The sequence below is a fragment of the Oncorhynchus nerka genome, linkage group LG4 (genome assembly GCF_034236695.1).
Source record: "Oncorhynchus nerka isolate Pitt River linkage group LG4, Oner_Uvic_2.0, whole genome shotgun sequence".
In the NCBI taxonomy this organism is placed as follows: domain Eukaryota; kingdom Metazoa; phylum Chordata; class Actinopteri; order Salmoniformes; family Salmonidae; genus Oncorhynchus; species Oncorhynchus nerka.
The window spans coordinates 17,314,507-17,342,360 of record NC_088399.1 but is presented as its reverse complement, the minus strand read 5'-3'; the positions used below and the strand labels follow the sequence as shown (position 1 = coordinate 17,342,360).

General features: G+C 44.7%; 1 protein-coding gene across 7 annotated transcripts in view; it reads right to left on the bottom strand.

The window, feature by feature from the left end:
* cdk5rap2 (CDK5 regulatory subunit associated protein 2) overlaps nt 1-27,854 on the bottom strand; it is a 73,335-nt gene that overhangs the window by 10,144 nt on the left and 35,337 nt on the right. For 5 of the 7 annotated variants that reach the window (XM_029644015.2, XM_029644017.2, XM_029644018.2 and 2 more), the window contains 19 exons: nt 27,498-27,610; nt 26,956-27,098; nt 22,405-22,554; nt 21,985-22,091; nt 21,614-21,733; nt 19,837-19,941; nt 19,387-19,610; nt 18,836-19,271; nt 17,090-18,737; nt 16,400-16,513; nt 15,529-15,677; nt 14,954-15,336; nt 14,384-14,616; nt 12,867-12,918; nt 11,223-11,419; nt 9,084-9,479; nt 8,816-8,941; nt 8,568-8,681; nt 8,169-8,358 (listed from right to left, as the gene is read on the bottom strand). In XM_029644015.2, the coding sequence (XP_029499875.2) occupies nt 8,169-8,358; nt 8,568-8,681; nt 8,816-8,941; nt 9,084-9,479; nt 11,223-11,419; nt 12,867-12,918; nt 14,384-14,616; nt 14,954-15,336; nt 15,529-15,677; nt 16,400-16,513; nt 17,090-18,737; nt 18,836-19,271; nt 19,387-19,610; nt 19,837-19,941; nt 21,614-21,733; nt 21,985-22,091; nt 22,405-22,554; nt 26,956-27,098; nt 27,498-27,610 (5,000 nt within the window). The remainder of the gene's footprint in view (nt 1-8,168; nt 8,359-8,567; nt 8,682-8,815; nt 8,942-9,083; nt 9,480-11,222; nt 11,420-12,866; nt 12,919-14,383; nt 14,617-14,953; nt 15,337-15,528; nt 15,678-16,399; nt 16,514-17,089; nt 18,738-18,835; nt 19,272-19,386; nt 19,611-19,836; nt 19,942-21,613; nt 21,734-21,984; nt 22,092-22,404; nt 22,555-26,955; nt 27,099-27,497; nt 27,611-27,854) is intronic. The other 2 variants (XM_029644013.2, XM_029644014.2) reach the window with 2 other exon arrangements.

Genomic DNA, 27,854 nt, shown 5'->3' with positions numbered 1-27,854 from the left:
TTGGTTCCGTCCAGCCCCTTTTCCCCATATTACCGTGTAAAGGAATAAAGTCCTTGTAAACGGTACCACATTCTGTCTGTTGTCATTCTTACTTGCACCTACAGTCCATACCTTTTTCACTTCACAGAGAGTTTAGTTGTAGCAGGGTGTTGCGTTCCCTCTTCATAGAGGCGTGCGTAACAGGCAGAAAGATAGATTTTTACCTTGTCAGCGTGGGATTCGATCCAGCAACGGTTCGGTTACTGGCCCAACGCTCTAACCACTAGGCTATCTGCCACCCCAGTAGCAACCCTACTCTGCACCAGTGACTGTAACATGTCACATCTACACTAGAGGTTGGCCGATTAATTAGGGCCGATTTCAAGTTTTCATAAAAACCGGAAATCTGTATTTTTAGACACCGATTTGGACAAAAATGTTTTATATATTTTTTACACCTTTATTTAACTAGGCAAGTCAGTTAAGAACACATTCTTATTTTCAATGGCCTAGGAACGGTGGGTTAACTGCCTTGTTCAGGGGCAGAACGACCTTTTTACCTTGTCAGCTCGGGGATTCAATTTTGCAACCTTACGGTTAACTAGTCCAATGCTCTAACCACCTGATTACATTGCACTCCACGAGGAGCCTGCCTGTTACGCCAAGGTAAGTTGCTAGCTAGCATTAAACTTATCTTATAAAAATCAATCAATCATAATCACTAGTTAACTACACATGGTTGATGATATTACTAGTTTATCTGACGTGTCCTGCATTGCATATAATCGATGCAGTGCGCATTTGCGAAAAAGGACTGTCGTTGCTCCAACGTGTCCCTAACCATAAACATCAATGCCTTTCTTAAAATCAATACAAAAGTATATATTTTTAAACCTGCATATTTAGTTAATATTGCCTGCTAACATGAATGTCAAAATGATGTCACTTCTCTTGCAACAGAGTCAGGGTATATGCAGCAGTTTGGGCCGCCTGGCTCGTTGCCATTTCTTTCTAACAAAGACAGCCAACTTCGCCAAAAGGGGGATGATTTAACAAAAGCGCATTTGCAAAAAAAGTACAATCGTTGCACGACTGTACCTAACCATAAACATCAATGCACAGAAGTATATATTTTTAAACATGCATATCTAGCTAAAAGAAATCCAGGTTAGCAGGCAATCGTAACCAGGTGAAATTGTGTCACTTTTCTTGCGTTCATTGCACGCAGAGTCAGGGTATATGCAACAGTTTGGGCCGCCTGGCTCGTTGCGAACTAATTTTCCAGAATTTTACGACATAACATTGACATAATTATGACATAAGATTGAAGGTTGTGCAATGTTACAGGAATATTTAGACTTATTTCACTGAAAGAATAAACGTTTTGTTTTTGAGATGATAGTTTCCGGATTCTACCATATTAATGACCTAAGACTCGTATTTCTGTGTGTTATTATATTATAATTAAGTCTATGATTTGATATTTGATAGAGCAGTCTGACTGAGTGATGGTAGGCACCAGCAGGCTCGTAAGCATTCATTCAAACAGCACTTTCGTGCATTTTCCAGCAGCTCGTCGCTGTGCTTCAAGCATTGAGCTGTTTATGACTTCAACCCTATCAACTCCCGAGATTAGGCTGGTGTAACCGATGTGAAATGGCTGGCTAGTTAGCGGGTGCGAGCTAATAGCGTTTCAAACGTCACTCGTTCTGAGACTTGGGAGTAGTTGTTCCCCTTGCTCTGCATGGGTAACGCTGCTTCGAGGGTGGCTGTTGAGGTGTTCCTGGTTCGAGCCCAGGTAGGAGCGAGGAGAGGGACGGAAGCTATACTGTTACACTGGCAATACTAAAGTGCCTATAAGAACATCCAATAGTCAAAGGTATATGAAATACAAATCGTATAGAGAGAAATAGTCCTATAATTCCTATAATAACTACAACCTAAAACCTCTTACCTGGGAATATTGAAGACTCATGTTAAAAGGAACCACCAGCTTTCATATGTTCTCATGTTCAGAGCAAGGAACTAAAACGTTAGCTTTCTTACATGGCACATATTGCCATTTACTTTCAACACTTTGTTTTTGCATTATTTTAATCAAATTGAACATGTTTCATTATTTATTTGAGGCTAAATTGATTTTATTGATGTATTATATTAAGTTAAAATAAGTGTTCATTCAGTATTGTTGTAATTGTCATTATTACAAAAAGAAAATTGTCAGATTAATCGGTATTGGCTTTTTATGGTCCTCCAATAAATCGGTATCGACGTTGAAAAATCATAATCGGTCGACCTCTAATCTACACTGCATTAGCGGACACAGAGACCAGTCACAGTATACACTGACAAAATCAGCACTTCAATCTTGCCATGCAACTTGAAAGTACACAAATTAACCAATGTCATGACATTGTACGTTCATCATTACCATAACCAACACATTACACATCATTACTGACAACACCATTATACTCTGCAACCTGAGAACACAAACACACTAATGTGGAATCCCTTACATCTGTGGTTCCCAAACTTTTTATAGTCCCATACCCCTTCAAACATTTAACCTCCAGCTACGTACCCCCTCTAGATAATTTTGTGCCCAATAGAAATGAACAGAAATGCACCAGGGTCACCACACTCAAATATTGTTTTTGCCATCATTGTAAGCCTGCCACACGCACACTATACAATACATTTATTAAACATAAGAATGAGTTTTTGTTACCAACCGGCTCGTGGGAAGTGACAAAGAGCTCTTATAGGACCAGGGCACAAATAATAATCAATAATCTTGCTCTTTATTTAGCCATCTTACATTTAAAACCTTATTTGTTCATCAATAATTGTGCTTGAAAGGATGCACTCTGCAATGTTGGGTTGTATTGGGAGTCGCAATCAAATCATTTTCCACACAGTCTGTGCCTGTATTTAGTTTCATGCTAGTGAGGGCTGAGAATCCACTGTGACATAGGTACGTGGTTGCAAAGGGCATCAGTGTCTTAACAGTGTGATTTGTCAAAGCAGAAAACTCTGAGTGCAGCTCAATCCAGAATGTAGCAGTGGCTTCTGATTAAATACCATTTACACAGAACCGCTTGTTGCAATTTAGATGAGTCTCTCTTGTTCAGATATCGGTAAGTGGACTGGAGGCAGGGCATGAAAGGGATAACAAATCCAGTTGTTTGTTTCGGAAATGACCTGCGTAATTGCGCACCCAGCTCACTCAGGTGCTTTGCTATATCACAAGGTTGAGTTAATTTGTACACAAAAAAATCATACAATGCTGGAAAGACCTGTGTGTTGTCCTTGTTAATGCAGACAGAAAAAAGCTCCAACTTCTTTAATCATAGCCTCAATTTTGTCCTGCACATTGATTATAGTTGGAGAGTCCCTGTAATCCTAGATTCAGATCATTCAGGCAAGAAAATAGGCCAGTCGTGTGAGAAACCCGTCATCATGCAAGTGGTCAGACAAGTGAAAATTATGGACAGTAAAGAAAACTTTAAGCTCGTCTCTCAATTAAAAAAAAAAAAAGTGTCAATAATTTTCCCCTTGACAACCAGCGCACTTCTGTATGTTGTAAAAGCGTAACATGGTCGCTGCCCATATCATTGCATAATGCAGAAAATACACAAGAGTTCAGGGGCCTTGCTTTAAAAAAGTTAACCATTTTCATTGTAGTGTCCAAAACGTTTTTCAAGATGTCAGGCATTCCCTTGGCAGCAAGAGCCTCTCAGTGGATGCTGCAGTGTACACAAGTGGAGTCGGGAGCAACTGCTTGCACGCACGTTACCACTCCACGATGTCTCCCTGTCATGGCTTTTGCACCATCAGTACAGACACCAACACATCTTGACCACCAAAGTCCATTTAATGTCACAAAGCTGTCCAGTGCTTTAAAAAAGATCCTCTCATGTTGTCCTGGTTTCCAGAAGAGGATGTCTTCCTTAATTGACCCTCCATAACTATAACAGACATATACCAGGAGCTGTGCCAGGCCCGCCACGTCTGTTGACTTGTCCAGCTGTAACGCATATAATTCACTGATTGTTTCAAAACATCTCCTGCCATGTCACTGATGCGTCGTGAAAGTGTTTGATGAAGACATTGTCTGTATAGTTTTTTTTGGCCTTTTTTTCCCAGCCATATCCGCGGCAGCAGGAAGAATGAAGTCCTCCACAATAGTATGGGGCTTGCCTGTCCAAGCCACTCGGTATCTCACCATAAGACGCTTCTAGCCCTTCTTATTAATGGTATCTGTTGCTTTTATACATGTCTTACTACTCGAAAGTCGTCTTTATTCTCGCTCAAAAAATGTCCGTGGCTTATTTTTTTCAATTGGTCATGTTTAGTTTATAAATGTCTGCGCAAGATCGAAAGTTTCCCGCGAGAGAGTAACAGTTAATGTGATTGGATGTTAATTATTTGACTAGGGTACCTGTATTTGACTTTTTTTGTTTGTTATTTAGCTGAACTGTAGATGGTTAAAAAAATAAATAATTGGGAGTGAAACGAGGGTACACAGGAGAAGAAAAACAAAACCCACCCAAATGTATAGCCCTGTTGGAAAATATAAATGTAATGTTTGAAAAATGTGAAGAAAAAATGCATACCCCAGTTTGGGAATACCTGGCTTACATGACCTTGGTGACCCATGACCTTGGTCTCCCAGTGACACAGTTGAGTGAGGATGACACCCAATACCAGGAGTCTACTTCTCCACAGCAGTATCACCTCTCCTCTCCCTTTCCACCTGGGGTTTGTATGTGTATGTTTAGTATGGTGTACCCTGTGTGACTGTGTGTTTATGCATCCTGTGTGTATGTATTTAGGAGTTTGTATTTGTATTTATTATGGATCCCCATTAGCTGCTGCTTCGGCAGCAGCTACTCTTCCTGGGGTCCAGCAAAATTAAGGCAGCTCATACAATTTTTAAAATATTACAATACATTCACATATTTCACAACATACTGTGTGCCCTCAGGCCCTACTCCCACCACTACAGTACTAAATCCATGTGTATGTGTGTATATAGTGCGTATGTTATCGTGTGTGTGTGTATGCATGCGTCTGTGCCTATGTTTGTGTTGCTTCACAGTCCCCGCTGTTCCATCAGGTGTTATTTTAAAATCTTTTTATTTCTATTTTTTTTATTTTATTTTAAATCAAATGTTACTACTTGCGTCAGTTACTTGATGTAGTACTGTGTGCCTCCCATAGTCCCATAGTCTGTTCTGGACTTTGGGACTGTGAAGAGACCTCATTGCATGTCTTCTGGGGTATTCATGGGTGTCCGAGCTGTGTGCCAGTAGTTTAGACAGACAGCTCGATGCATTCAACATGCAATACCGCTCATAAATACAAGTAGTGATGAAGTCACTCTCCTCCACTTTGAGCCAAGATAGATTGACATGCATATTATTAATATTAGCTCTCTGTGTATATCCAATTGCAATTTTCTGTGGCACCTGACCACACGACTGAACAGTAGTCAAGGTGCGACAAAGGCCTGTAGGACGTGCCTTGTTGATAGTGTTGTTAAGGCAGAGTATCGCTTTATTATGGACAGACTTTTCCCAAACTTCGCTACAACTGAATCAATATGTTTTGACCATGGCAGTTTACAATCTAGGGTTACTCCAAGCAGTTTAGTCATCTCAACTTGCTCAATTTCCACATTATTTATTTATTTATCATAAGTTTTAGTTGAGGTTTAGGGTTTAGTGAGTGTTTTGTTCCAAATACAATGCTTTTAGTTTTAGAAATATTTAGAGCGAACTCCTTGGCACCCACTCTGAAACTAACTGCAGCTCTTTAAGTGTTGCAGTCATTTCAGTAACTGTGGTAGCTGACGTGTATAGTGTTGAGTCATCCGCATACATAGACACTCTGGCTTTACTGAAAGTCAGTGGCATGTTGTTTGTAAAAATTGAAAAAGCAAAGGGGCCTAAACAGCTACCCTGGGGAATTCCCGATTCTAACTGGATTATATTTTATAGGCTTCCATTAAACAACACCCTATGTGTTCGGTTAGACCAGTAACTCTTTATCCACATTATAGCAGGGGGGGTAAAGCCATAACACATACGTTTTTCCAGCAGCATACTACGATCGATAATGTCAAAAGCTGCACTGAAATCTAACAGCCCCCACAATAATTGTATCATCAATTTCTCTCAGCCAATCATTAGTCATTTGTTTAAGTGCTGTGCTCGTTGAGTGTCCTTCCCTATAAGCGTGCTGAACGTCTGTTGTCAATTTGTTTACTGTGAAATAGCATTGTATCGGGTCCCAAAAATAATCCAGAAGTTTACTAAGGGTTGGTAACAGGCTGATTGGTTGGCTATTTGAGCCAGTAAATGTGGCTTACCATTCTTGGGTAGCGGAATGACTAACTTCCCTCCAGGCCTGAGGGCACACACTTTCTAGTAGGCTTAAATTGGAGATGTGGCAAATAGGAGTGGCAATATCATCTGTTATTATCCTCAGTAATTTTCCATCCAGATTGTCAGACCCCGGTGGCTTGTCATTGTTGATAGACAACAATCATTTTTTCACCTCTTCCATACTGACTTTACAGAATTCAAAAGTACAATTCTTATCTTTCATAATTTGGTCTGATATACTTGGATGTGTAGTGTCTGTGTTTGTTGCTGGCATGTCACCCCTAAGTTTGCTTATCTTGCCAATGAAAAAAATCATTAAAGTAGTTTGCAATATCAGTGGGCTTTGATGAATGAGCTGATTCAATGAACGATGGAGCCGAGTTGGATTTCCCCCCCAAGATTTAATTTAAGGTGCCCGTAGCTTTTTACTATCATTCTTTATATAATTGATCTTTGTTTCATAGTATAGTTTATATTTATTTAGTTTAGTCACGCTATTTCTTAATTTGCAGTACGTTTTCCAATCAGTTGGGCTGCCAGACTTATTTCCATACCTTTTACCTCATCCCTCTCAACCTTACAATCTTTCAATTCCTCATCAATCCAATGGGATTTAACAGTCATGTTCTTAATGGGTGTTTGCTTATTAGTAACGGGAATAAGCTATTTCATAAATGTGTAAAGTTCTGCTTCTGGTTGCTCCTCATTGTGTCATGTATTGTTGTCTCTACCTTCTTGCCCTTTGTGCTGTTGTCTGTACATTGTTTTGTTCTACTACCATGTTGTGTTGCTACAAAGTTGTTATGTTGCTACCATGTTGTGTCGTGGAAGATTCAGAATTTGTTGGTAACATATGTAAGATGTTTTATATTCATCTAATGTGTGTAAGTTACTTCTCATCAGAATGGTATTTTTGTATAATACTGTGGCGGGTTGCAGTTATCTGTTCTATGTCAAGACTAAGTTGCATGGGCCGCTGAGAGGGGAGAGGTCAAAGTGTCATCATGTGTAAACATATCTTTTACTCCCTACCTTTTTCTAGTGGGGAAAGGAGGGTGGCAGTGTCTGGAATCATTCTATGCTCCCTCTAATGTTGTTTCTATCTTAATCTATAGTCTCATTCTCCTCTCCGTGAGCTTGTCCAGGTTTGGTTGTATTCAGGGTTGGTTGTATCTAAATGACAATTTGATATATGCCTGTTGATATGGAGGATTGGTTTATGGTTCTGGGGTTTGAGAAAGGAGACAAAGCTGAACAATGAATTATGTCTATGCTCTCTGACTATGTGTGATCTTTGCTATAAAGGATCCCATTTTGCCATTGTGGGGGGACTCTCAACTTCTCATTAGAGATACTGAACTGTTGAAAGTCAAAATACTATAGAGCTTATAGAATTAAAGATGGACTTTTATAACTAACTCTGACTTGTGTGTGTGGTTTGCTCCCATGATTTGGTAAATAGAGGAAATTTCCACGACATTTGTCATGTGCTGCTGCCTTGCTATGTTGTGGTCTTAGGTCTCTCTTTATGTAGTGTTGGGTTGTCTCTCTTGTTGTGATGTGTGTTTTGTCCTACATTGATATTGCATGTATTTATTTATTTTAATCCCAGGCCCCGTCCCTGCAGAAAGCTTTTTGGTTGGCCGTCATTGTAATTAAGAATTTGTTCTTAACTGACTTGCCTGGTTAAATTAAGGTTAAATAAAATTACACACCACAGACCAGGAAACATTCTTTACATCAACATATGAATCACTACAAACGTGCGTGTCCTGTGTGTGTGTTTCTGTATATTACCTGTGGATCTCCTGGCGGCTGTAGTGCAGTGTGTCCTGGAGGTGGGTGTGTTCCAGGATGCTCCTGTCCAGGCGGTCCTGAAGACGTGTGTGTTCCTGTCTCAGGACCTCACACTCCTTCCTGCTCTGCTCCAGCTTGGCCGTCCGTCTGGCCAGCGCCTCACGCAGCTTCTCGTTCTCCTTCTGCTTGTCTGGAGAGATCATAATAATATTTAAATAAAATATTAATAGGATAGACAACAAAATGGGCTATTATTCTCCCTCTGCTATATTGGGGACATTTTGTGGCTCAGTTGGTAAGAGCATGAGCCTAGCAATGCCCAGGTTGTGGGATCAATCAATTCAGGAATCACAAACACACTAGTATGTGGGGAAAGCGGCTACTCATTTTTTTTTTTACCTCTGGAGCCCAGGTTGAGCTGCTCCTTCAGGGCCTGGTTCTGTCCCCAGAGGAACCGCAGCTCACTGGTCAGCTGGCCCTGCTCCTCCGTACCGTGGATGAAGATGTTGGTGGCTGCAAAGTTCATTATTGAGGAGGAAGTCAAACACAATATACTCTGTGTGTATCCATTGTATATCCATCTCAGCCAGTCAGTGTGACTCTATGCAAATATGAACATAGAGAGAGCGAGGTAGAGGTGTGTGTACCTGGGTCTCTCTCCACCTCACCCAGTCTTCTCTCCAGCTGTTCTCTGAGCCGGTCATTGTTGTAGATGGTCTCCTCCAGACGCTGTCTCAGGGCTCTGATCTCCAACAGGTGTTCTGCTAACAGGTCTGACAACAATGTCAGTCAAAATACACACACAGTTTTCTAACCTTGTGAGGACAAGATCCAATGAGAATACCATTAGGAACAACTACAGGCCTATAATCCCCATTCAGACGTGACGATCACCACCCACTCCCGGCTCTGTACCTGGGTTCATGCTGCATAGCTGGGCAGTGTCCTGCTGTGAAGCTGGGTGTCCCTCTCCCCTCTGGTCCTCCCTGTTCTGTGGTGACCCCCCAGCCTGTCCTTGGCTCTGCCCCAGCCCCTCTCCCTGGGTGTGTAGTGGTGTGGAGATCCCCTGGACCAGGATAGAGCGGTGGAGGTCCAGCTCGCAGCGCAGCGTGGCGTTAAGCTCCTCGCTGCTCCTCAGCTGCTCCACCAGGCGCCCATTCTCCCTCTGCAGGCCCTGGAGCTGCCTGGCTCTCCATTTATGTCCAGAAACTACCTCAGGGCCAGACACACCCCCATCCTTAGCCACGCCCCCATCCTGCTGGGCTGCAGACTCTGGAGCCGACGTTGAGCTCCCGTTGGACTCTTTCATTCCTTGATGGATGAAGTATAGGATTAGAGGAAATTTGAACAAGTTGTTTACAACATTTTCTTTGTGCGATGTAGCCTAAACATTTCTCAAACAAAATCCTAGAGAGAAAAAGTATAATGTCAGTCCACACAATATCCCTATGTACCCATGCATTCATCTTTGGTAGCATCAAGTGCCATTTTCCACCGTCCTCGAATTATGTCATTTGGTTCCATTTTCTCCTCCTTTACATCCATGGTATCAGAGTTGGCCTTGCTACCTACACTGACTGGCTGAATGACAGCTCTGATGGTTAGCCTTGCTACCTACACTGACTGGCTGAATGACAGCTCTGATGGTTAGCCTTGCTACCTACACTGACTGGCTGAATGACAGCTCTGATGGTTAGCCTTGCTACCTACACTGACTGGCTGAATGACAGCTCTGATGGTTAGCCTTGCTACCTACACTGACTGGCTAAATGACAGCTCTGATGGTTAGCCTTGCTACCTACACTGACTGGCTAAATGACAGCTCTGATGGTTAGCCTTGCTACCTACACTGACTGGCTAAATGACAGCTCTGATGGTTAGCCTTGCTACCTACACTGACTGGCTAAATGACAGCTCTGATGGTTAGCCTTGCTACCTACACTGACTGGCTAAATGACAGCTCTGATGGTTAGCCTTGCTACCTACACTGACTGGCTAAATGACAGCTCTGATGGTTAGCCTAGCCTCTTCAAACTAATACTATAGAATGCTCCCCGTTAGCTTAGTCTCCATGCACAGCAAACTCGTCACCAAATGAGCCTCCGCTAAGTTAGCCTAGCCTATGAACACTTCGCCCAACACTCAGGAGCCCTATGAGTAAAAAAGTGCAACACGCTAGCATCTGCAGTGCCGCAGGACTAAGCTAAAAGAGAGTTCTTCAGTAGCACTCCACTCCTCTGTCCTCCCACAACCCATCATCTATCTTTATAATATCCCTCGTTGTCCACACTCAAAGCCAAACACAATTTGAAGATTAAACCAGATAGGTGGTACTACTAAATAATGCAGTTTCAAGTGGAGAGAGAGGGGAGGGGATGGAGGCGGGAGAAAAGAGTAATGGGTGTAACCAGACACCCGTACTGCCCTTGGCTGGCCCTCTTTGTCCTTTCGAAATCCCTGACTGGTCCACAATGGGCCTGAGTGGAAAATAAGTACCATTAGACTGACTGGGATTCAAAGGCAATCTCAACGCCACGGACCCGGCTGGGCCGCCAGAGGGGAACAATATCCATATTTAATGGAGAGCTAAAAGTTAATCCGGCACCAGCCCAGAATAGCTTAACACTGCACTACTCACATACCACACCTGGTTCGTATTCATTAGGCACCGAATGGAAGAAAACTATCTGAAACTGGAGGGACTAGTAGTGCTCATTTTCATTTTCCATTGCAACAAAGTTTTAAAATGTTTTCCATTTTGTACTGAATGAGACCCTGGCAAAAAACTTAGAAGAAGGAGAGACTCGGGGACAGTGACCGGACCTGGGTGACATTCAAAGAGTGGCTTCTCTTTAACATGGACTTTTCTCTGCTTCCCTGCACCCGATAGCAAGTCTCTGAACAACTGACAACTCTTGAAATTGTCAATTTCATACAACCTTGATGACAATCTGAAAACTGTCTGGGTTTTCAGCTACACGTGGCATAATACAACAGCATTAAGTTATTTTGTCTGTTCAGCATGTCATAACTAGTAGCTTGATGATCTCTTACCATGATAGGCCTGGTTGCCATGGAGTTTGCTACAGGCTGGCAGGGTGGGGCTGTTGTGGTAGGAGGCTGTGGCCTGGTTAGAGACCCTGTCCGACAGGTCTGAGTCTGAGCTGTGGTGGATGCTAGGAGTTTGGCCTCGCAGCTGAATCTGTAGACTCTGGACCAGACGGGTCTTCTCCTGTAACTCTTTAGACAGCCTGACAGAGGAAATAAGAGAGAGAGCGGGCGAGAGAGAGAGAGGGAGAGTTACAGCAGGTTATAAGGCCACGGGGGGAGGCCGCTTCCACAGTCTGAAGTAGTCTGAAACAAAGTCCAAAATAGTGAAAAAACACTTAAAAATCAGTCGGAAAGAGGGGGGTGAATGCCACAGAGAAAAGTGTTTCTTTCACATGACTGTAGATGTCTGTCAAGAGAACAGCTACAAGAACAGCAAACTCAGAAAAAAAACACACAGAGGACCCAAAACACAACATACCAAGAGCAAAACACCTACCATCTAGAAAGGGTCTATTTTGACAGGTTTCGAAACATTCCAAAAGAAATTACCAGCTGAAGGAAGACATTTCGAAAGAGTCATAAGTCAAGAAGAGTTCACAGCAAACTCATGCTTCCAACCTCGCAGAATCCCTCTTGGTGACCGGCCACTCACAAATCTAGCTGCTCCCTGGCACACTCGGCCAAACTCTGGTTCTGTTGGCCCAGAAAGCAGACCTGCTGCTGCAGCAGCTCCCTCTCGCCCTCTAGCTGCAGCCGCAAGTAGTCTATCCCCTGCTGCAGCAGCTCCCTCTCGCCCTCTAGCTGCAGCCGCAAGTAGTCTATCCCCTGCTGCAGCAGCTCCCTCTCGCCCTCTAGCTGCAGCCGCAAGTAGTCTATCCCCTGCTGCAGCAGCTCCCTCTCGCCCTCTAGCTGCAGCCGCAAGTAGTCTATCCCCTGCTGCAGCAGCTCCCTCTCGCCCTCTAGCTGCAGCCGCAAGTAGTCTATCCCCTGCTGCAGCAGCTCCCTCTCGCCCTCTAGCTGCAGCCGCAAGTAGTCTATCCCCTGCTGCAGCAGCTCCCTCTCGCCCTCTAGCTGCAGCAGCTCCCTCTCGCCCTCTAGCTGCAGCCGCAAGTAGTCTATCCCCTGCTGCAGCCTGGTAGCGTCACTTTCGCCCTGGGTGTGCAGGTACTGCAACTCCTGATTGAGTACGGTGTGGCTGTCCAGTAATAATGTTAAGAGACAATATTCCTTTAAAATGTTGACACAACCACACACTGTTGAGTAAGACAGCTGTAAGCCTATGGGTGTCCGTGAAATGTGAGTGTTTTAAGCAGCTGAGGTAGAAGAAACGTTGGACTCTCTTGGGGAGGCATGTAGCCTAGTGGTTAGAGCGTTGGACTAGTAACTGAAAGGTTGCAAGATGGAATCCCCGAGCTGAAGGTAAAAATCTGTCGTTCTGCCCCTGAACAACCCACTGTTCCTAGGCCGTTATTGAAAATAAGAAATAAAGGTCAAATAAAACATTTTACAGATCAGTGACAGTCAGGGCTGTCTAAGAAGGTCAATAGAACTTGGTTGGCTGGAAAACATACATCTCATATAAAAAGGCTCCATTAGTGATGGAGGGTGTTTGTGTGGTACAGGAGGGACACACACACACACACACACCTTTGCGCCAGCTCCAGTGCTGCCCCGTCCTCGTTATCCAGTTGAGCGTCTCCTAGAGACAGGGAGAGGGATGGTGAAAGGCTTGTCTCTTTCAGTCTATCACACCTCACTCTCTTCTATTTCAGTCCCCTCCTAACCTCTTCAGGTAGACTATGTGCTGTGTCCTTATGGTGATTACACCCCCCCATGATATCTAAATGATCGTTTTAGCTAAATAGTGTTCATTTACAAACAATGGGAGTAAAACAAGCTCATATTTTTGGTTCTGATGTGGTACGACAGTTAAACTAAGCTCATGAGCCAGTTCTAAGTTATATTCTTCAACAATCAATGTGTACATATAATTACATTTTTAAAAATGTATGTAGCACTAGCAATTGCAGATTGCTTCTTTAAAATAGCTTTGTTTATTTAACTAACACAGCTGCTATTCAGAAGCCACCTTACACTTGACAACATTTTGGGCTGGGCGGTTTGGGTTTTTACTTTACCTTCTATACCGGTATTTGAATGTTTGGTTTGTTAAACGTGATATGCCAAGTGTAATGTCCATTTTTATAGTTTACTTGGCTACTGGAGTCATCTTGCGCCGCTCCTTCTCTCCGTGCCACTTTCCACACAGACCTAGCCATGCCCCCTTTCACACTTGCGTTCAGTCTGCATGGTCAATGCAGCACATGCAACAATGCTGTTTTCCCTTCGCTTCCACTAGCGTTCTATAATGACACTATCAGTTTGTTTCTTACATCAGCAAACAGCTAGTTTGTCTTTTCTTAACTAAGTTGCCCTAAATCTTGTTAGCCTCTAATGCTAACAGCTAGCTAATAAATGTACTGAGTAGGAGCAAACGTAGCTAGCTAATACAGCCTGATAATACCAGTGACGGTGTAGACCATAAGGAATTTGAAATTATTTATACTTTTACTTTTAATACTTAAGCATATTTAAAACCAAATACTTTGTATTTTACTCTAGTATTTTACTGGGTGACTTTCACTTTTACTTGAGTCATTTTCTATTAACATATCTTAACTTTTACTCAAGTACCGTAAAATATCAGCATAACGTTTTTTTGTTGTTGTTTGTTTTTAAATACCGTGATATAATATTTTGCCCATATCGCCCAGCCCTAACCTGTATTCCTAACCTGTATTCTCGTGCTTGCCAAGTGGTGAGAGGCCTGTGTGTGGGGTTTCTGGTATTGGATGATGTGTGGTTTGGCTAGAATGTTTATTACACTACAAAAGTAGTGCAACTTTGATCTTTCATTTTAGGAAAATGAGACCCTCACAGATGTTCGCAATCCCAACATCGCATCTCTGCATTGGTGAGTAAGTTATGAAAGTATATACAATTTCAGAATGGGTAGGTGAATGGAGCATCTCAGAACAGTCTCAATAGACTCCATTCTGTAGAGGCCATATGCTCTTTAAGAGTCCTTAGTACATGTTTGTATAGCTGCTTTTAAAATCCTATTACTATCATCAATGTCTACATACAATGTTTGTTGTGCTTACCTTTCTCCAGCCGGCCCTCTAGCCTCTCCAGGACGCCTAGGCTCTTGTCCAGCTGCTCTCGGAACACCTCTCCCACGTAGTAGTCCACGTCGCTGGCCTGTAGTAGCTCCTCGAAGGCCTGCGACAGCTCCTCCAGCTGCATCCGATGAAGTGCCCCCAGGCCCCGGCTCTCCTGGATCTGACGACGCAGCTGGGACAGTTCCCTCGCCTGCGACTGGACCAGGGAGTCGATCCTATAGAGAACAGATGAGATTATTAAAAATACTTTTTAACCAAACAGAGAGGTTTAGTGGTGATGACAATAGCTAGATTACTAGACAGATTTATCAGAAATTTCTAAACAAATACACTGCAGAGCTGACCCCACAAATTAGACCCTAGGGCTCTCTGGTTAAATGAAGGTGAAAAATAAATTTTTAAAAACTCAACAAACATTAATTTGGGTCCATAATAATACAATGAAATACAGAGGAAACTGAAGAGTCATTCAGAGTTCAACTTTTTACCCTGTAAAAAAAACATCCGTAGTACTTTATAATGAAGAAAGTTAAGAAACAACTACTTAGCAACCTGGCAGGTGAGGCTGATCGACTCCGCTGCTGGGCCTGCAACAGCTGCTCGCTCATACTCCTGTTAACGCTCCTCTCCCTCTCCAGCTCCATGCTCATACTCTTCATCTTCTCCTTCGTCACCTCCCCCTCTCCCTCCAGGCTCCTTTCCTCCTCCCCCCTCTCGGAGCCCGTGTGACCTCCCGTGGCAGTGTGGGAGTCAGATGTGGCGGTCAACAGTTCGCTGGACAGGGAGGCGCGGCGGCGTAGCATGGTCTGCAGGTGGAGGATGACCTGGTGTTGGCTCTCTAGCTGGGTCTTCAGCTCCCTCACCTGGGCCTGGAGCTGGGCTGGGTCTTCACACAGACCGTAGGAGTCAAACGTCTGGAGGCTCTTCAGACTCACCTAGTGAGAGATGAGGGATGGGGAGGAGAAAGAGAGATAGAACAAGAAAGCACAAAAGTGAGGGAGGATAAAGAGAATGAAAGAGAAAGCACAAAGGTGAGGGATTAAGAGAGACAATACAATCAAACCAAAACACAGGACGAGGACAATGTCCAATAAAAATGTGAAAAGCAGTAACTAGGGCGGCAGTACCTTGGGGGAGCTGAGAGTGGGGGAGCTGGGGTAGGAGGCACTGGAGGCCGTGTCAAGGTTCTCTGTGGAGGAGAACGAGGGCTCCTCCTGGTCCTGCTTCAGCAGGCAGGGTAGGCTGCTGTTAGCACTGCCAGGGACAAGCTGCATATCTGGAGGGATCATCGCCAACCACACACACAAAAGGATCAAACAGGGGTCTATAGTATATACCTAAAACAAGCAAGTCTGACGAAGATGGTACAATGTGAAAGAGGGTCGGTTTTGTGCTGATGTTTTACAGTTGACTGTGGTCAAATAAGGAGGAGTTAGTGTCCCATTGAGCAAACCATTCCAGAGTACAACAACCAGAGTGCACACATGCAGGAGAGAGACAGGCAGCGAGAGACAGACAGGCAGAGACACAGGTGTGCTGTACAAGTCAGTGCCCTGGTTAAACCACATAGGAGAAGGTGTGACTATCAGACCCATACAACACAGTGGTGTTATCACCACAATGTTCCAGCCCAGTGTTCATTCCCCATGCAGTCTTTAGGGCTGAGTCTCAATAGTCTAAAGTTGCTTCCTCTCCTTTTCTCCTTACCTCTATCTGCACTGACCTGAAAACACAGGCTAGAGAAAAATGGTGGATGCCCGGGAGCTGCTTTCACCTGTCCAGTCCTTTTTATGTCAGAGCAGATGAAGGAGAGGAAAGGAAGCCACTTTAGACTATCGAGAACGCACCCGGACGATGTGTGACTATCAGACCAGAAAAGCACAGTGGTGTTATTATCAAACAGTCTTACAGCCCAGTGTTTTCATTCCTCATGCAGCAGACGCCACTCCACCACTGTGATTATTAGTGTCCACTCGACAGACAGACATGGTCGTCTACCTGTGCTACTGCTCTCCTCCCTATCCACCTCGGCCTCACTCTTGCCACTGGTTTCGTAACCCAGGTCTTGCAGGTCCACCTGCACGCCCTTGTCTTCCTGCTCCAGAGGGGGCGCTAGAGGCAACACCCAGGCAGGCAGGGATTAACAAGAGAAGGTTCAGATTCTCTCTCTTTCGGCTTGATCAGATGCCGAGGGTGTGATGTCATCATTGCATTTGGATTGTGTCGTCAAACGTTAACATTTGATGTAACAATTGAATCACACAGGCAGTAGTTTAATTCTACACAGAGCCAGTCACTGTCATTCGTTGTCATGCTACGCGAAGCTCCCTTTAGTGCATCAATAACAGTAACCGAAAGGCTTGGCTGTCATGCTCGACACACCAGTACATGCACTTCTTGCAATAGAGGTCTATGTGCATTTATAAAAACACAGCTCAGCAAAGTGCAGGTTGCACATATTCCTCTAAGAACGTATGTCAAGACAAACATTTTCAAACAAAAAGCTGATTCCAAATTCCTGACGTTGTGTTGTTCTGTCTAGATCTGTGCTTTAAATGAATCTTTAAAAACAAAGTAGCCAACAGATCCGGCTCCAAGGGCCATATAAGAAATAGTAGGAAGGTATGTCATTTTTAAATGTATGTATGAATCTTATCAACAATTTCACCTCAATTATTGTTCCCTTACCTCTCTGTGTTGCTACATGACTGGTCTTCTTGGAGGAGTTCTGCAGAGCTATGATGGACTGAGCCGTGGCCAGCTTCTCCTCCAGGCTCTTACAGGCCCTCTTCCTCTCCTTCAAAGCCTTCTGAAGGCTTTCCAGCTGGGCCTGGACATCTTGTGGTGGTACCCAAGCTCCAGGCTCCATCGTCTTGGCTTCCCTCTCCCTGCGTCCCTTCTCCTCCTGCAGGTCGTAGAAGGCCTTCTGGAGGAGGCAGATGTTATGGTGGAGCTCTAGGGGAGAGGGGGTTTCAGCCCCAGGGGTGGTGTGTCGTGTGGGGTTCTCACTGGTCTGTTGGTGGGTGGGTTCAGTGGAGCCCAGGTCGTCCAATGCTTCTCTCTCCTGTAGAGTTCTCTGTAGTCTGTCTAGCTGATGTTGTAAGTCAGAGCTGGTTTGAGCTGCTCTGGTCGTGGTAGAGGTGCTAGTGCTCGTGTTGGTACAGTGAGCTGTGAGTGAGCCTATGGCCGACTCGGCTGCTCTGAGACACTCGGAGAGATGCTTGGCAACCTGCTCAGATCCTAAGCTGCTCTTCACATCGGATGCAAACTTGCTTCTTCCATGATGTTTTCCCCAACCTCTCTGTTCCTTTGTTTCATTCCCTCTCGGAATCTCATTCAGGTCTTCTTCTGGCTGCCTGCCGTAAATTCCCTCCAGGCCTGCGGGGGCAGTGTTGGCAGTGCCCTGCTGTGCTGCGACAGCCTCCTCAGCTGACCTCAGCCTCTCCTGCAGCTCGACGTTCAGCCGGCTCTGCTCCCACAGCGCCTCCTGCAGGGAGTCCGCTTGCTGCTGCAGCTCTGCGTTGAGGCCCAGGGGGTACCCCGAAGGCCTTGGAACTGAGGTTTTCTGGGCTAGAGGGTCAAGAGAAGCACTGACTTGCCGTAAGGCCGCCTCCAGCCTCGCGCACAGCTCCTGGGGGTCCAAATGACCGTCCAGGGCGTTGGCGGATGACGAGGTGCCGGGGAGTGAGGCAATGGCCACCTCGACCATATTGAGGCACTCCACCAGCTGGGTGTTGAGTCTCTCTTTCTCCTCAAGGGCTTTCTGGAGCTCAATGCACTGTCTCTGGAGTTTGTACTCTGAACCAGAGCCTAGTACTCCACCCTGGCTGTTTCTGTCCAGATTGCAGGCTGTAAGATAAGTGATGGTGGACTCGGCAGCCTGCAGGGCTTCCATATAATGACAGTTGAGCCGGTCTTTCTCCCGGAGCTGGGCTTGAAGTTCGTCCCACTCGGCCATCTGCTCCTCCAGACGGTCTATCAGCTGCTCCTTGTCCTGGCACTCCTGGTGGAGGAGCTCCAACTGAGATAGGAGTTCGGCGTCGGTGGGGGCCTGAGCTCGGAGGAACTCCGTCTCCAGGCCCTGTCTGATAGTCCCCCTAGTGGTGCTGCTATGGTTAGAGCCTGGGCTGCAGTGCTGGGTGGCTCTAGGAGAGCTGTGGGAGTCAGAGTCTGACGTTTGCTGGTCATGGTGGTGGTCCAGGCCTAGTTGATGTAGTACGTCTCCTCTCAGATGTTCAGAGAACTCGTCTGACGCCTGGTTTACCGACTCCCTGCTGCCAGCAGTGTCTGTTTTGTTGTGTCTCACGGGGACGGGCAGGCGAGATTTGACACCAGCCTGCAATACAGAAACAAACAGCAGAGCAGGAATATTAAAATGTGTGCAAGTCTCCTCTTTACTTCATGTTTCTTTCTCATTTCAATGACAGTACTTACCCCATGTCTTGCGATGCGATATGAATGTCCCTTGGCAGGCTGTGTGTGGCTGTTCCCCTGTGTGGCATGACCCTGTGCTTTCCCCCTCTCTTCTCCTTCAAGCAGTTTCTCTCTACCATGAGCTCCTCCCTCCTGCTCCAAACGCAGCCTCTCCATCTCCTGGGTCATCGTCACCATCATGTCCGGCTGACTATCCGACAGGGTCTCTACGTCCACCACCGCTTCAGTCCTCTCCAGCTGCTCCTTCAGCAACTGGATAATCTTGCGGTGACCTTTTGCCTCTGACCTCAGCCTCTCCAATGTCTTGCGGAGGTCGCCCTGTGCGTCGCCGATGTCGCCCAAGGTGTCGGCGCTCTCCTTGGACTCCTTGGATTTCTCCTCCTTTAATTGACCCCTCAGGTCCACATTCTCTGACCGCAAACTCTGTAGCTCCTCCCTAAACACACATAATTATTAGTGGAAAAGCACAATCGCTTTCATCCTCCTCCTTATGAAAATGTACCCACCCCCCTTAAAGCACAGGAATTAGATAGAAGATGAAGGTGACTCACCTGAGGTGGTTGACTGATAAGGCCCCACAGTCAGACAGAAGAGAACAAAGCTGCTCCCAGTTTCTGTCCCTCTCCACCTCTCCCTGCTGGCTGCTCTGTGACTGGCTCTCACTGGTGGCTTTGGAAGACCAGGGAGGCCATATCCCTCTCTGGATCTGGGCCAGGGTACTGCTCACAGTCACATCAGCAGATTGGTGGCCGTCATTCAGCCTTCCATCTACCACCTGAAAGGGAATTTTTCCAGAGTGTTTGAGAAGTACTGTACGTGGTATGGTGCATAATGCTCAATGTATACTTTCTCACGTCAAAATTCCAAGGAACTCCTCAGATTAGGAAAAACATACCCACAACACATATTTAATGTGCTCTAATTGCTATGGTTCTTTAGGATGCATAAAAGAACTCAACATGTATTTTCCTTATCACCCATCTTTAATCAGCCCTGCCTACCTGTCCAAGGCCGCTGTCCGTCTGGCTCCCTCTGTCCTGGCCAGAGTCACTGTGGACTCTGTCACTGTGCGGTGACTTTTTTTCCTGTCTCCGCTCTAGATGCTGCTATAGTAATGGGATGGGAGGCGTATGTGACACATGGCTTTGTAACGGAAAAAAAAATGCAATGAGGGAACAGAATTCATAAGACAACACAGCACCACAGCAAAGGCAGAATGGCGTGACAGCGACGTGTCTTAATGTGGCATGGGGTAAGAAAAGACTGTTTCATGGGACACATAAGAAAGAACAGGGACGGAGTTAGGAGGGGTGGAAAGAGATGGTAAATTCTGTATACTACAGAGACATAATGCATTAGTTAAGAGGTAAAACAGATATAGGACACAGTACTGCAGATGTAAAAGTGTTTGGTAAGGAGACAGAACAAACTAACATGCATCAGTGAGGGTTCAGGGTCAAAGGTTAGATCAGTAAGAGGTTAGGGGGGAGGATTAGAATGAAGCTGTGCCCAGGGCTCTAAATTAAAATGTGCCACATGAAATGTAGGAGCACCAGAATATATTTATTGATTGAGATACAGCCTGTATTGGGCCTGGATGCATTCTAGCTGCTTTTAAAGCACATATTGCCCTAGAAACTAATATGTAATGCTGTAAATATGTTTATTATAAAAGCTAAAATGTTGATCCGAATACCGGTCAATGAATTGTCATTTGTGGAATATTAGATTTCTACAAAGCACTATTTTCCCATTGAAATGCATTACTTTGAACATTTTAAACAGTCTCTTTAAAAATGTCAGGTTTGTGATGAAGACATGCAAGAGATCTGTAGTTCCTTCATTGCTGTGATCATTGATCTCCTGAAGAAGATATCCCCGTTCCTTTCCTTCTGTGCCACCAGATGTTTGGATATACTGCTGAAGTTACCTGGTTGTTAGCTAGTTAGTCAAAGGGCTAACATGCTTGAACAAAGTGTAAACAAATGGTAGAGGCTCGACACGCAAGTACTTTTTGCGCGGCCCACGAAATGGTTTTTGAATGTAAAATGTGATCCCAGCGTCCCACTGAAATGTGGGTGAGTAATTTTGACCTGGTTGGGCTAGAAGCCAGACGTTTTCGCTGTAGTAAATGGTACAACCATGGCGCTAATGAATCTGCACTCGTGTGTATCTCTTAGATTTTTTTCATAGTCGCACAGTGCTCCTAAAATGAAACTCATGGTCTCACAGCAAAATATTTATTTATTTCTCGCACTTTAAAGCTGTGTCCAGAGCATCAGGAAGCACTACCTCTGGTCTGCATTCAGTAGGTTTTTACATTCTGGAACGTTCAATTGAATGGAAACGGTGCTGTACTGAATAACCAGTAAAACAAATGGGTAGGGTTTGGGGAACGCTGTCAGTATGGCTAATGCCCTTTAAATAGGTCACTCATTTCTTCAAGCCACACCTCGCCACACCCAGCAAATAGGAGCAAACATACGGGTCTGTTCAAGAACATTAGTGAAATATGTTGTTCAGTATAAACCGTTCCGCAACGTAGCAAACATTCAAGCAAACTGAACACACCTCTGAATTCCAAATCGACCACTAGCACTAAGCACAAGAGCCTACATATAGATCTACATGGATCTGTCAGTTAGAAACAATACAGTAATAACTTAACCTTCCTCTCTGATAGAATTTCCACCATATTAAATGCACTTTTCCAATCATTTATGATCGACAGAAGTGCCAAGGTGACTGTCAAATGGGTTGATTTGAAATTGGACATACCTCTTTCCCAGAGCTGCTTTGTGATAGGTTGTGGTCTGAGCCCTCAGTCAATGAGAGCGTCCTCTGCAGGTCCTCATTCACAGCCAGCAGTCTACTGACATAGTCCTGCAGCTCCATCACCTACAGGAGATACAATGACGTTAGCAACTCATCAGTAGTGATGTACACCTTGCATTAACCACTAGCATTGGATACTTAGAAACAATAAATACTGTTTCCCTCCAGTTTAGCTCGTCGGCTCGATGCCAGAATAAAACTACATTATTTAAAGGAAAGAGGTATGATAATGTAAAAATAAAATAACATTAAGTATGATCATGTATGAATCAAATATGACATATGAAGTATAATGCAGTGAAGTAAAAGCTGACCTTCTGTCGGAGCTCCTCTACAGACAGATGGTCCAGGCCCTCCCCCTCTCCTACACAGATACTCATGTAGGACGTCTGGTCAGCCATGAAACTACCCAGGGTGTCAGCTGGAACAGAGGAGTTACTTACTACCAATATACAGACTGCACTTTAACTTCAGGTATGCGCCACTTTATATTTAAAAGGAACACTCATTTAAGTCTGAGACTGACTAACACCAAGGAACCCAGACTCTGGATAAGAGCGTCTGCTAAATGACTTAAATGTAATGTAAATGAACCCAGGGTTGTGCACTCTAAAGAGACCCTGCATTTCAAGCTTCTCCTCGAGTTTCCCATCCCGGCTCTACTGTCCTTGTCAATGTGCTGAGACATCGTCAGGGCTTGTGATGATGCAATAGCACAGTATTCTGGTTCTCACCGGTGTCATTGGTGGCACCCACCCCTCCCCCGCGGTTCTTGATGACTCCGAGGCGGGCCTGCAGGGAGGCGTTCCAGCGCTGGGTGTCCTCCAGCTGATGCCTGACACTCTGCAGCTCCCTGGGGTCAACGTGGCCCTGGCCCTCGCGCCCTGCAGAGACATGATTGGGTTAGAGAGACGGAGGACCAGGGTGTTCTTTAGGCACTAACGTAGCAGGCGTAAAAGAAAACGACTGAGCAGAGTTCCCACACCCAGTTTTAGGTGGAAAAGGAAGCTAGGTTGAATTAGCTGTATTCATGTAAACCGGATACATCCGGTAGTTGGCAACTCTGCTAAGGGTGTTTAGGCACCAAACGGAAGAATAAGGACTAAAACAGGCAGGGACTGCCTGGACTTTACAACATCTTAAAACGTTTTTCTACGATGTGTGCTAATGAATACACCGCAGATGTTTTTACAATGTGTCCCATCTTAAAGCAATGTGAATGTTCTTGGTCCACTAACCGAGTCTTTATTTAACTGCAAAGAGTGACTGGCTGCAACCCACCAACCCATGATTCCTAGTTCGAGAGACCAAGACAAGATGAATAAAACACTATCTACTGAATCTACTCTCAGAAAGGTGGGGTGAAACACTTGAAAAAGTAAGAAATATGCTCACTGTTTGCTACTCCAAAATGTGATCTTTAGTAAAGCTTCGGTTCTTTCTTGTATGTTGGGTCACCACACTTCATTTAAGATCACCTCTGGGAGCAACACACATTAGCTTCTGCCCTTTCCAGTTCCTATGTTACGTTTGGAAGTGTATATTTAGTTTGTGTTTATCAAGATCACATAATCGAGCATGAATAGAAACCTTATGCACAGGTGAACTATGCATAGAACAGAAATATCAACACTCAACAGCCTGGGGTTTGGGTCACTGCATGTAGTTACATAAGGAAAGAGTCCATGGAATAACGCGTCAAGTGCATCCATGTTGTTTACATTCTATTATACACAAAGGTTCATTCAAATCATTCTATATGCGGTACTGAATTCAACCACCTAGATTGGAATACTCAGTGAATATCTAACATTAGGAACACCTTCCTAATATTGAGTTGCACCCCTCCCTTTTGCCCTCAGAACATAGACTCTACAAGATGTCGGAGCGTTCCACAGGGATGCAGCCCATGTTGACTCTAACGCTTCCCACATTTGTGTCAAGTTGCCTGGATGTCCTTTGGGTGATGGACCATTCTTGATACACACGGAAAACTGTTGAGCGTGAAAAGCACAGCAGCGTTGCCGTTCTTGACACAAACCGGTCAACTGGCACCTACTAACATACCCTGTTCAAAGGCACTTAAATATTTGGTCTTGCCCATTCACCCTCTGAATGGCACACACACAATCCATGTCTAAAGGCTTGAACACCCTTCTTTAACCCGCCTCCTCCCCTTCATCTACAGACTGACTTAAAGTGGATTTAACATCAACAAAAGGATCATCCAGGTGAAAAACCTGTATTTACCTGTTCAGTCTCATGGACAGAGCAGGTGTTCTTAATGTTTTGTACATTCAGTGTACGTACAAGTCACTCTTACAATGTATCCAATTTCAGTTTGTGTAGTTGTTGCTTTAGCTTTCTGTAACTTTATAGCAAGTACGGTCTGCATATGTAGGTGCATATCATGTCATGATTGCAAGGTGTCCCAATATCATTTCCATTCTAGAATGCCCTTCTAGCCAATAAGAAATTATTCATCACTGCTGTGGTATAAAATATAAATAATGGACAAAATAAAATGTATCCTATACTGAACAAAAATATAAACCCAATAAGTAAAGTGTTGGTCCCATGTTTCATAAGCTGAAATAAAAGACCCCAGAAATGTTCCATATACACAAAAAGCTTATTCATCTCAAATTGAGCACAAATTTGTTTACATTGCTGTTAGTGAGCATTTCTCCTTTGCCAATATAATCCATCCATCTGACAGGTGTATCAAGAAGCTGATTAAACAGCATGACCATTGCACAGGTGCACCTTGTGCTGGGGACAATAAAAGGCCACTAAAACATGCAGTTTTGTCACAACACAAGGTCACAGATGTCTCAAGTTGAGGGAGTGTGCAATTGGCATGCTGACTACAGGAATGTCCACCAGAGCTGTTGCCAGATAAGTGAATGTTAATTTCTCTACCATAAGCCACGTGTTGTTTTATAGAATTTGGCAGTACGTCCAACTGGCCTCACAACCACAGACCAAGTGTAGAGTGTCGTGTGGGCAGTTTGATGATTTCAACGGTGTGTACCGAGTGCCCCATGGTGGTGGTGGGGTTACGGTATGGGCAGGCATTTGCTACGGACAACGAAAACAATTGTATTTTATCGATGGCAATGCGAATGCACCATGACAAGATCCTGAGGCCCATTTTTTGTGACCAACAGATGCATATCTGTATCCCAGTCATGTGAAATCCATAGATTAGGGCCTAATTCATTCATTTAAATTGACTGATTTCCTCATATGAACTGTAACCCCGTCAAATCAATGAAATTGTTTGTATTTCTTTCTGTATTTTATATTTAACTAGGCATGTCAGTTAAGAACAAATTCTTATTTACAATAACGCCTAGGAACAGTGGGTTAACTGCCTTGTTCATGGGTAGAACGACAGATTTTTACCTTGTCAGCTTGGGGATTCGATCTAGCAGCCTTTCGGTTACTGAGCCAACGCTCTAACCACTAGGCTACCTGCCGCCCTGTATAAATATAAAGCCACTATAAAGAGCAATTCCCTCTACCGAGCAGCATTGAATACGAGCCCAAGGCATCTTACCTATATTTATATAGCTGGCTCTCTTTATAGGGGAGGAATGGTATGAACTGGAAGGCAGATGGGCGCACGCACACACACAGGCTGCACCATAGATGAATAAATCAGGTTCAGACGGTCACACCTATACAGAGCTCTCTCACTGGCACCTGGCCTCATCAATCAAGGTTCTATGTTGGTATGTGTCCTAACACTGCTGCCACTGAAGCCTTGCACTACTAAACAGTGACATTCCATCACTCTATGTCGTTGAATTCAGTTCAGCATGTAGGATGATTTTATCGACCTGTTTATGTTTTGTAAACAACTTGGGTAATATGCTTGAAACGAATGCACGCTTCTCAAGCAAGTGCACACTTTGGAAGAAGGGTAGAGAACAGGGAAGCAGCCACAGAGAGGTTTGCTCTGTAACTGCCCCAACCCTGTAGGCTGTAATTGAAACAGCTTACAGATGGCTTGATAAGAGTGTGTGGGTACTAACTGCTATGTTTCTAATAGAGCAGACATTGGATAAGTGACAATGATTTCATGTGATATGCGAGTGAAGTAATGCAAGGAGACAGACAGATTTTTAATGGATAAACAAAAGTAGAAGATAAGCAAATGAGTAACGAGCTGTAAGTGAGGAAGACAGACGGACAGAAGATAAGTGAGTAAAGGTGAGCTGTAAGTGAGGAAGACAGACGGACAGAAACACATGCATTATGTTTTATTGTGCAGAGTAGCTCAACCAGGACAAAGGAAATGACTTTCCAGGTGAGAGGATGAGTTTATAGGAGGTGCCAGTGGGGACATTAACAGATTAGAGAAAAAAAAACGTAGGCCATTGCGGTCTTGTTTTAGACATGCAGATGCTAATGATGAAGATGACAGTGAACAGAAGACAGCAAACAGATGAAAAAATGACCAGGTGGACAGCAGGCGTGGCAACACCAGGCAGTGTTAGAACATGTAGCGACCAAACTGACCATGGTTGATAGCATGCATGCATGTGTGTACCTCTCTCTCTTTCTAAGATGGTACTTTAATAGGAAGTTATACGATGAATAAAATGTTAGTGTTGAACATTTTAAATAATATAGTTGGTCCCTACTTCCTCAACTCAATATAGACATTGTTCCTTCAGCTTCAGCCAGCTGTCTAGTTCAGGAAACAAAGGATCAGAACCCCCTCCTCCCTCTCATTCTTTCCTCCCCCGTCCTCTGTGCCCTTCCTAGTTCCATCTCTCTAGTCTCCCCCTCCTCTGTGCCCTTCCTAGTTCCATCTCTCTAGTCTCCCCTCCTCTGTGCCCTTCCTAGTTCCATCTCTCTAGTCTCCCCCCCTCCTCTGTGCCCTTCCTAGTTCCATCTCTCTCTAGTCTCCCCCTCCTCTGTGCCCTTCCTAGTTCCATCTCTCTAGTCTCCCCTCCTCTGTGCCCTTCCTAGTTCCATCTCTCTAGTCTCCCTCTCTGTGCCCTCCTCTGTGCCCTTCCTAGTTCCATCTCTCTAGTCTCCCCTCCTCTGTGCCCTTCCTAGTTCCATCTCTCTAGTCTCCCCCTCCTCTGTGCCCTTCCTAGTTCCATCTCTCTAGTCTCCCCCTCCTCTGTGCCCTTCCTAGTTCCATCTCTCTAGTCTCCCCCTCCTCTGTGCCCTTCCTAGTTCCATCTCTCTAGTCTCCCCCTCCTCTGTGCCCTTCCTAGTTCCATCTCTCTAGTCTCCCCCTCCTCTTCTGTGTACTACTACTGCACCTTCTTTTGAGAGCTTGGTTCTGGCGATCTCTCTTTCCAGGTCTTCTCTGAGCTCCTCGTTGCTCCGGATCCCTTCTTCCAGCTGCTGTCTGAGGAGCGTCACCGCTGTCAGCTCCATCTGGAGGGCGTGAAGACGCTGGGCACTGCAAAACACACAATGTATGAATTACTATTCCACATATACACACACAAGTAGACAAATCTAATTGTATGTGTCACATGCTTCATAAACAGGTGTAGACCAACAGTGAAATTCTTACTTGTGGACCCTTCTCAACTATACAGAAAATTATTTTAAAATAATAGAAAAATAACAACATGAGGAATAAATGAGTGACACAATGAGTAACGATAACGTGGCTATGTACACGGTGTACCAGTAGACAATATTTGTCTATGGAGACACCGGGTATTGCAACAAAAAAAGAAACCCCTTTGAATGCCACACCAACCAAAGCATATAAAAAAGGACTTTGGTAAGGCTATTTCAATTACATGGCAATATGTGGAATTAATCCAATCTGTGATAATCGTCCAGATACCTGTCCTGTTCTTTGACGGTGCGAACCAAGCTGGAGTAGAGCTGCTGCTCGGCCCTCAGGGCACGGTTCAAAGAGCGGTGCTCCACCTGCAGGTCAGCCAACAAGGGCAGGACCTGGGGAGGTAGGGGGGCACAGGTCAAAGGTCAGATGCCACTCAATCAGTTGCTATACAAGGGTCATATTCATTGTGCATGCAATGGGAGTTGTTTTAAAACGTTTCGAAATGGAAAATGAGTGATCGTTATTGGACAGGTCCAGGTAGTCCCGCCATGTGTCAGTCAGTTTTGGTGCCTAATGAACAGGACCCAGGTCACGGTGGGTTTATTCTCATGCTGGACTGTTTTTGACATGCAGACC